This window comes from Falco cherrug, chromosome 7 (genome assembly GCF_023634085.1).
Source record: "Falco cherrug isolate bFalChe1 chromosome 7, bFalChe1.pri, whole genome shotgun sequence".
NCBI classification, from domain to species: domain Eukaryota; kingdom Metazoa; phylum Chordata; class Aves; order Falconiformes; family Falconidae; genus Falco; species Falco cherrug.
In genome coordinates this window covers 36,166,302-36,176,345 of record NC_073703.1, presented here as the reverse complement: position 1 = coordinate 36,176,345, position 10,044 = coordinate 36,166,302, and the positions used below count along the sequence as shown (strand labels likewise).

Genomic DNA, 10,044 nt, shown 5'->3' with positions numbered 1-10,044 from the left:
AAGTCCTTGCAAATACTTTGTCCCAGCCCTGAAACACGGGGGGTTTCCCAGCAGCTGTTTTAAACCCAGCCCATTTATTTCAGCTGCTGGCAGACTGGCACCCCTTTGAGAGCAGCCCCTCTGAGCAGTGCACAGTGGCCCCCGCAGAGGCTGGGTGAGCCAGGGTGGGCAGGCACAGCAGCCCCACTGCCCCACGCGCTCTGCCAAGCTGCAGGTAGCAGCAAGCAAACTCCCAGCAAGGGAACATCCCAGTCTGGTGCGGGCAAGGGGGCGGCTTGGGAGGGTGGCTGGGAGGAGTCTGAAAACCACAGCCCTGGGGATGGTGATAGGAGAGTTAGCAGGTGCAGAGCTGTCAGCTAGAGCTCAGAGAGAGGTAACTGCCCCTCTGTGCTTTTATAGGTGTGTTTGTATGTGTGTCTAAATCTGTGCAGATAAAGGTGCCGCTGTGGGGAGAGAAGGAGGGAGGCAAACCCATGCAGGACTATTTATTTCAGCTGTTCATTTGCTATCGCAGAAGTGGAGCTGACCTCCAACACGATGCAGGTGGTGGACAGGCATCCAGAGGTGAGGGCAGAAACCTGTCTTCTGGTGCCAATATGGCCTTAGGTCAGATTAAGCCAACCTTACCCTAAAGCCCTTCACTGCAGCAGGAACTCCAGCTGCTGTGGAGAGGGAAGAAAACAGTTCCTCGGGTCCTGGCTCTCAGCCTCTGCGTGCACTCGCGTGCTCCGGCTGTTTTTATAAAGTGCAGGACACAACCTGACAATTCTGCTCATCACTTTATTTCGCCATCTTCCCACAAAACTGCCTGTTACTTGGCTGGCAGAAATATCTACACGCTCTGTGCATCCTACTTTACACCAGAATCCCCAGCACCCCAGTAAGGGGCCACTTACAGCCCACACAAGTGATATGCCACGCAGGCGTATACCCCTGTAATACCCCATAATAATAATACAAACAAGAAAGATAAAAGAGCCAGGGCCTTTTCTGTGTCCCAGTGCCACTAGATGGCACCAGGTGTGTACCCTTCCCAGCCCGGGGTGCCGGCAGGGGGACACTGGGGGGACCGAGCCCAGCCCTCCGGCCAGAGCAAGAGGCTTCAGCACATGCTGGTGGTGCCTCCATCCCGCACGAAGCGGGGGGGTGCTGGGGTAAAGGCTGACATTTCAGCCTTAAAATGAAGCCTTCAGCCATGTGCTGCGGTGTTTCCCTGCAGGGAAATTACCTGCCATGGCTTTTGTGGTGCCACCGACCCTGCACGTGCACCCATCCCACCCGTGGGTCGAGCATCGCTCCCAGCTGGGAGCTGGTAGAGCCTGAGCCTGGAGAGCCTCAAAAGCGGGTGCAAGTTATTCCAGTTAATACAGGGACCAGTGTACTAGTTTCCCAGCATTGACAGGCTCCTCTTGTGAGAGGAGAAGAAAGGGAATAAAACACAATTTACTGTATAATTTTGCAATCCACTAGTGGCTTGCCTTCTCTAAGGTCTCACAGTTTTAGGGATTGATTCTCCTCGTGCACATTTGCTATCCAACACAGCTCAGCATGTCCAAAACCCTCAGCAATACCTGTTTTTCCATCACTGAGCCCTCCCTTCACTGTCACACATCCTTGGCAAAGCCACCAAATCAACCGGGGAAGCACAGCTGGCACCTCAGCAAATGTCAGGTCTTTCCTCAGACCCTGCAGCATAATTAAGGAGCATCTGTTTTCCACTGTCTTCAGCACTGAGCACTGAAGGTGACTGAAGGTGACCCTGGGAGATGAGAGCTCAAATGACAGGGATGGCTGGCGAGGCTGTGCCACACACACCACCTCAAAAAGACCAGCCAAACCCCAGCCCCGAGCAGTGTGGGGGACATGGGTGACAAATCATCGCTCACCACACAAACCGTCGGCCTGGTGCAGAGCCAGAGAGATCATGGACAGAGAGCAGCTTCCAAAAAAGCCAGGGCATCAAACCACCAGGAGCAGCATGTCACTTCTCGCTGCCCATGTCCCCGGGGCTGGCACGTCTGGGTTGTGGGTGAGCATGGCAGTGGCATGACCCTGGCACCAAGGGGATCCCAGTGAGCAGAGGGAGTGGGAAAGGGTCTTTGTGCCGGGACCCTCTAGGTGCTGAGCTCCAAGCAGTCCTGGCCTGCACGTGGCAATGGTACCACTGGACATGAAGGCAAGTGGGAGATGCTCAGCACGGTTCTGTGGTGGCCCTCGCAGGCTGATGGAAATGGCAGTACTGCCCCTGCCCACATCCTGAGGCCACAAGATAATCCTGCAGAAGGATTCTGAGCGTGACCCTGCTTCCCAGCCCTCCACAGAGAGCAACACAAATCCCACACAAGCGCTTTAACCCCAGCCTAGCGTGAAGGCTCGAGAGGAGGAGGCTGGGTCATTCAGGAAGGTCAGGGCACACAGCAGAGTGGGTTACAATTCCCCCAGATAAGGGAAATGCCTGATCCCCCTTCCCCACAGCCTCCCTCCCTTCCTTGATCACCCCAGATAGTCCCTGGAGTGACCCAGCATCCCCTCTCTGCTGCCTCCCTTCCTGGGGAGGCACCAGGAGCCTCCCCACACAACATCTGCTCTCCCCAGGAGACTCGTAGGTGGCTGAGGACAACCCGCTCACACCATCTGTCTCCACACCAGGTGGCCTCTCCCCATGACCCCCCCATGCCCACCTCAGCCAACATCCCTGAGCCCTCCGCTCTGGAAAACCTCAGGTGTGCTGCCAGCAACTAAACCTCATGGACAGATTCAAGTCTTTATTTGCCCTCTCCAAGACTGGATGCTACACGTAGGGTGCAGAAACTCACCGCTACGAAACCTCATTGGAAGCGGTGCTCCTCTGCACAAGCAGAGAGCAGAAGATGCTGCCCAGCCCCTGCCCACGCTGCAGAGACAGGCACAGCCGTGATGGCGCGTGGCTTGTCCTCAGCCATCTCATCCAAAGGGTCAGTAGCAGCAAGCCCAGCCTCCCCCATGGCTCCCAGCCACTGCCTGCAAGCAGGACATACCCTCAGCTTACTGCGAATGTCAAACGGCAGACGTACATAGGCATCGACATGTACATGGCAGGAGCCATCCGCATGCTGTGGGATTATTTTTAGCCTGACCGTGATCGAAATGTCAGAGGGGGGTTTATTTATTTTCTCTGGAAGGCTCATTGCTTGAAATACCCATCGGCAGAGGCTGACCTGACCCTGCTGTCACAGTCGGGTCCGTCATCCCTTCCCGCCCTTGAAAATAATGTGCAATTAGGCAGGAGGGGAGGGTGATGGGCCCAGTGTGCCCAGCAGGGCTGAAACCCTTCAGAGGGCAGGTGTCCATCCAGCCCCACAGCCTGACCCACACCTACCTGTCCAAGCTACAGCTCCCCCAGCTCCCACAACGTCCCCACATCCTGGGAAAGGTCTCACCAAAGCTGCAATGAACAGCTATAAAATGCAAGAGATGCAGGAGCTGGGCTTTTGAAGCAGACACGCAGTCAGGAAGGGCAGGCGGGCCACGGGCTGCTCTCACTGCCCTTTAATGATATGAGGGAGGGAGTGTAATGATGCTGAGCTCTGCTGGTGCCCCAAAAGCTCACAGAGGACTCTCCCTGGCCACGGAGCAGCCTGCTGCTTTCCTCTTCTCTGCCACTCGCCATGCTCTCAGCGCTATGTCCGGAACAAAGCTCATGACAATTATAAACCTGCCCCAACTCCTGTCAACCTCACAGGACCCTGCCTGCATGAAGGGCTCTGGGTAGACAAGTCCCCTGGGCCAGGACCCCCATGTCCCTGGGGGGATGGCACAGCACTGCAGAGTACAGCAGCACCCACCCGAGCCTGTGCTGCACAGATTTGCCCCTTTTTTGTTAGGGAAGCAGATCTGAGGGGGAATGGCTGCTCCGAAAAGCACTGGTATGTCTGAGGTGGCAGAGCTTTTTCGCTTGTTTACACAGCCAGAGAGGAGCTGTAATGGCCTATCTTAACACAATAGCAAAGGAGGGCCTTGAACTAAATCCAGCTGGAGGTCGTGACCAGTCCATAGATAACTGGGAAGAAAAGTCAGTGTTTTCCCTGCGGAACTACCTATTTACATCTGAAAACAGCACAGAACTTGCCCAGAGGCTGGGACAAACAGCTCCTTTCACTGCCTGCTTCCCATGAGGCTTTCCCCTCCGTCTCCAAGAGGAAATTTCCAGTAACTGAGGTACAAAAATGAATGCAAGATTCTGCTCCAGAGCCAGCTGTAAAACTCATATGGGAAGAGCCCCCCACCCCACAGCCAGCACCACAGCAGGCTGCCCCCAAAGCAGGTCACAGCCTTCGTGTGTGGGGAGCGAGGAAAAAAAGCAGCTCTGCCTGTACCCCTCCTGGAGCTGGTCAGGCTTCAGGGGGGTGGATCCAGGTGCCCAAAGCTGCACGCACCACCAGCACCACAGGCTAGGCAGGATTCCCTAACGGAGGGTCCTGGGTCCCTGGGGGAGGTTGTGATGTCATGTCATCTGCTAGGACACTGTGTGGTACAGCAGTCACGCTTTGTGTAAGATTGCATGAAACAAGGGATGGAAACAGAGAGGAATTTGGCGAGGAGGAACCTTCCTCCTCCTCCTCCCCATACCACCATGTCACGTCCTGGGAATAATCACTGGGACTCAGCTGAGTGGCAATATCTAGGAAATTTTGAAGGAATGTCTTTCTGCCATATCCCTCACATTCATCTTCTGCTTGGACTATGCATAGAAGATTAGGATTTGGGCCATATGGTTTTCCTGCAAAAGTACAGGAATTGTGTCTTCCATAAGTGCCAGGCTTCTCCGCTGATCCAGCTGCAAGGGTCCCTGAAGCTTTCAGGGATCTGTGATTGCAGATGCTGCCATGTGGGAGCAAGGCCTCACGTTTCTCACAGCAGGCCTGAGGGGAAAGCAAGAAAAAAGCTGGGTAATTAAACAGCACTCATCAGAACATGTGCAACAGCCAAAGAGCAAAAACACCGTTCCTACACCCAGGCTCTTGCACAAAGCTGTATCAACATTTACCTGCTGAAAATCTCTGGTTCCTGGGCTACTCTGGCTAAAGCAATCCATGGGCTCACAGCTGTGGGCAGCATCCCTGCTGCTTCCTGCCTACTCCAGCCAAACCTGCTCAATCCTTTTCCCAGAGGTCATTTCATGCTAATGCCAAACAACCAAAGATAACTCTTTTCCAAAGTCCTCACACTTCCACACACAGAAGGGACAAGTATGTGCAATGTTGTGTTTCTCGCTGGGAGAAAGCAGCCGATTCCCAGCGTACCTGCAGGTCACACCCCAAAGCATGGCAGCAAAATCCAGGGCTGGGATGGAAGGAGGAAGGTGACCTTCCTTTCAGCACATCCCATAATTTATTTCACCATTACTGCTAGCCCTGAGCTTGGGTGAGGCTACCAACCTGTGCTACACATGTGCTTCCACCGCCCTGCAGACTCAGCCAGGTCTTCTGGGGTTTGGGAGCCTATTTACCCAGGGGATTTCAGCAAACAGGAGATTAAGTGACTTATGGTGTTTTAAAAAACATGTTCCTGAATATCTCTCCTAAAGCAAAGGTGATCCCATGGGTAATTCCTTTAAAAGAGGGTATAAAAGTGTGTGGCTGATAGCCAGTTCATTATATCAGAATTAGTTTTCATTAGGAAGGGAAAACTTGTGTGCTTATTAATTGTTTCTCTAATTGCTTTCCCTCCCTGCTACCAGGGTAGCCCACTGTCTGCTTATGCCTTGAGGCCCCAGGTCAGAACCCTGCATAACTCATCCCGGATCTGCTAACGCAGGAGCTATAAATACACGGTGACACCGGAGAGCAAAGGAGGCGGCAGAGAGGGACTGTGCTTCCCAACCTGAGATACTCCGTCTATCAGCTTATCCAACAGCAGGTGACTGGTGACAATCTGCAAATATTAACTGAGGGGGACTGTTTCTGATAGCCGAGGGCTCTGGCTTGGCAAAGATAAAACAAAATTCTCTGGTTCCCAGCTGGAGCTGGACAAATATGGACGAAAAAGAAGTTGCAGATTATTTAAGGTGAAGCAAACAGCTGCATGTTCTCCACTGAGTACTTTTAAACCATGAGGACCTACTTAGTTTCAAGATCTGCTGCAGCTTACCCACCCCCACAAAAAAAAAAATAAATGCCTGATTGGTGACTGCAAAGGAATCCCTTGGGAAACTGAAAGGGGATTGCAAGTGCTCCGGATGAGCCCTGTCAATTCACAGCAGGGGATTTAAGACCTGACAGTGACAGTCATCCCCCTGACTTCTATCCCTCCTCCCTTCTGCCACCGGCTGCTGCTGCCAGCACGGAGGGGGCACGCTCACCTCTGGTGCTCCCAGCAGGGCACAGTCACCCGAACGGGACCAAGCCCGGGTTAATCAATACAGCTCTCATGGAGGGGGCAGCGGCGGGGCTCACACATCCCTCCCCTCGGCACCAGGGAAGCAGGAGGACCACTGAGGAGAAAATCCCGCAGCATGCCCTGCCAGGAGGCAGCAGCCCTTGCCTGGGAGACCCTGCCCGAGCACACATGGTAAGAGCTGGGAGGGAGGGGATGCTGCGGAGAGCCCTTGCTGCAGGGACACACGGATGGGAGAGAAGGGCGGGGAGGAAGAGCTCCATCTCCTCCTTTATCCCTGTTGTAACCTGAATCATGCACCTGAGCATTCGGCACCCTGCACTGCCTACAACATGATGCTTCATGAGGTGGAAATTTGCAGGCAGAGAGAGTGAAGTAGAATCTGCATATGCAGCAACGAGGACCTCAGGAAGGTGACTACAGCCATAGTCGTTCCACCTCCCTGTAAGCAGGAATGCCTGTGCCTGTACACGTGTTACACACAAGCATGCTCAACAGACACACACCTACCTTTGCTAACAGCAGAGGCAGCCACAGAGTCCATATTTTCTAGGTTTTACTTCTATATCTGCAAAAAGCAAGTTTGCTTCTGTTTCTGATTCCCTGGAATTATCATGAAATGCCTTCAAGAGAGCAGCTCTGTCTTCTCGGCTCAGTGAGCCTCTGATGTCCAGCACTGCACTCAGATGTTCCTTCCTTTCCAAAAGAATAAGAGGGCAGGTCAGTGAAAGAGCCAATAAAAAAAAGCTGGCTTCCTAGCACTCAGTTTTGCTGGACCAGACCGAAGATTGGAAGCTGCTGAGCTGTTTTTTGACACTCTCTGGCCACCTAACAAGGAGGTGGCTGTATGACAAGGGCTGTGTGCAATATGACTGAGCTCATGGATCCCGAGCCCAGCGCACACAGCATCCCTGTGAAATTGTGGAAAACTTCACCTCAGGTTTTTCCTAGGAAAAAAATCTGTATCTGCCACAGTAAGTTTTGGGTAACTCCTTATCTGACCATTTGGAAGCTTTTTTGGTATCTTTTCTCCCCTCAGTGGAGCCATTTACTGTTCATCTGGAAAGCTACAGGATTTTTCTTCTACATAGCATTGCTTCACTGAGCAGGCCCACACCGTATTAGTCTGATTAACAAAAAGGGCAAATGTATCCAAGCCAAACAGTTTTAAACATAGGGGAATCTGCTGAAATCAGGAACAGTGCATCTACTCACACCAGGGTGACCTCCTCTGAGACCTGGATCAAAATAATATTCTTCTGAGTACTTCCTGTGCCCGCTTCCTATACTATACATTTCTATATAAATATATAGTGGGTATTATATGTATATTACTATTTATGTATGTGTGTGTATATATATAGTAAAAGAATAAGAATTGTTACGCTGTATCAGATAAGCAGCTTTTTAGCTCAATAGAATCTTCAATAGTAGTAAGTGCTTAGGGAAATAATATAGAAACCAGGCAAAGTATATGTCTGTCTTGGCTTTTTGCTTCTGGCAGTCTGCAGTTTAGGACTTCCTTCGCTGGGGGTTATAGCATGACTGTCATGTTGAATAGGCACTGAAATAATTATCTACCACACATTGTCTGCTCCCCTTTTCAAGCTATTCACACTTTTGGCCTTCACAGCATCCTGTGACAGAGCACTCTACACTGTAATCGTGTTAACTTGGAAAAATACAGTCACTAGCACAAGACATCAGAACAAAAGATAGATGTAACAAACCACAGACTTTGGAACACATGCAGTTAGCTAAGATCTCACCTTCCTAATAGAAGTTGGGTTTCATTTCTGTTAACAGCTTCTTGTGAGAAATGGAAGTGTATATTCTTGCTGAAAACACTAGAATTTTGTGGAAATAGTTATACCCACAAAAGGATTGATGAAGTGTTAAATCCAAAAGCCAAGTGCTTGCAAGTTATGAAATGCCTGAGTTAAGGATGTTCTTGAAACCTACATTTGGCACACATGCCTGTAAATTGTCCACTCAGGTGGTATTTTTCCACAGCATTCCTGCTTTGTTGACAGCCATTTCATCCATCCTTTACCTTTACGGATGGACACCTCAACTCCACTGGTTACCATCTGGTGAAGTTATAAACCATATTAATCAACATCTGCAAATAGGCAGCACAGAGTGTATTCAAAGGGAAACATTGTACCTGACCCAGCACACTGCAAAAAGTACCACAGGACTAATGTTGCTGTAGGTCTCCTGGTGGCAAGTAATCATTTGAAAAACAACAGAAGTTAAATCAAGAAGACCCTACCTTAAATCAGGAAATTCTTTGAGAATGGGCAGAAGGGCTATTTTCATCCCCTCAACATCAGAAGTTTGAATAAGTTCTAAAATTGGCTTTATAGGATCCTTGAGGGGACCAGCTGCTGGACCCTGGGGAGAGAAGCAAAGTGTGTTCAGGGCAAGGGTAACGGCACACAGCATAAAGAGCTGGACTCATATCAGACTGGGGATCTCACTGCGTGGGTCAGGAGCTTTGCAGGACTGCCTGTGCATGTATAGAAGCCTGTTTTCCCCCCAAGGTAGGAGAAAATAAACGGGTGTAGCCACAGGCTGCTTCCAGGGCGGCTGGGTGACTACCTTCAGCAGCGTGCAGACTCCCCTCCTGCATTGCCTTTGGCAAAGTGGGAAAATGCACCTCATTTTTCCCCACATGTGCTGTGCTCTGAAGGCTGTCAGAAGCCTTTGGCAAGTGGTTTGCTTCCAAAGGTAAGCACAGCCCTGTAGCTGTGTGAAAACAAGCTCTGTTGGTCAGACATGATGATATTTCTGCTGCCCTGGAGCAAGCCCAGGGACAGAAAAGCGACCCTGAGGAGAGGGCGAGGGGACACAGATCCTGTAGCAGAAAAACAGAAAAAATGGGAAGCAGGGCTGGACACTGTAAAGGATATGACATGGCTGGTAGATGCTGCATATGGTCGGCTCCCTCAAAACTGGAGCACACAGAAGAAGAAAACCACATCAAGAAACACACAGCATTTTTAGCAAAGCCGGAGGAAGCAGAATGCGGATGAACTGCCAGGAGACAGCTTCAGGTCTTGCTCACATTTTTCATTGGTGCAGTAATGCGATGAAACTGCTTCCCTGAATTATTGATGCCATCACGTCAACAGAGACTCGGTGACAAAGCAAACCTGGAGAACAGGCTGCCAAACCGGGGCAGGAGAAACCCAGGTTCCTCTGATCTCCACGGGGCATTAGAAACAGCAGGCTGCATTCTCGGTGCAGCTCACCTCCGCATTGAACATAAATTAAAAATAATAGTAATATTTGAAGACAGCCTTCTCTCCCTTCCTCTGCACTGCAGTCACACAGCACGTCTAGCTCTGCACAGTGCACGAGCTGTACTCAGCTCCTAAGTCACCTATACGGTACAGCTGCACACTGGGCAAGCTCACTATTACAAAATGCTAATTAATTCAAAGGTGTCAGACTTAGTTAAGTGCTATATAGACAGGCAAGGTCAGAGGTAAACAGCCTGCAATCTAAAAGGCCAAAGAAGAGGTGGTTGTCAGCAGTGCCCAAGTGCCTTTTACATGTACTGCTTTTGGGGGAGAAGCAAGGTATTTCCTAACGTTTTTTGAGGATGGAGGGGAAGGAAGAGCCTGAGGAGAGGGCAGAGAGCAGGTGCAGCCTGTGCAGCAA

General features: G+C 51.0%; 1 protein-coding gene across 6 annotated transcripts in view; it reads right to left on the bottom strand.

Moving 5' to 3' along the window:
- Nucleotides 1-266: 266 nt before the first annotated feature.
- The window catches only part of LOC106631080 (exocyst complex component 3-like protein 2), a 55,593-nt gene continuing 45,815 nt past the window's right edge, over nt 267-10,044 (bottom strand). For all 6 annotated transcript variants that reach the window (XM_055715694.1, XM_027803439.2, XM_055715695.1 and 3 more), the window contains 3 exons: nt 8,651-8,772; nt 6,886-7,071; nt 267-4,901 (listed from right to left, as the gene is read on the bottom strand). In XM_055715694.1, coding sequence (XP_055571669.1) covers nt 6,891-7,071; nt 8,651-8,772 — 303 coding nt within the window. In that variant the 3' untranslated portion in view covers nt 267-4,901; nt 6,886-6,890. The remainder of the gene's footprint in view (nt 4,902-6,885; nt 7,072-8,650; nt 8,773-10,044) is intronic.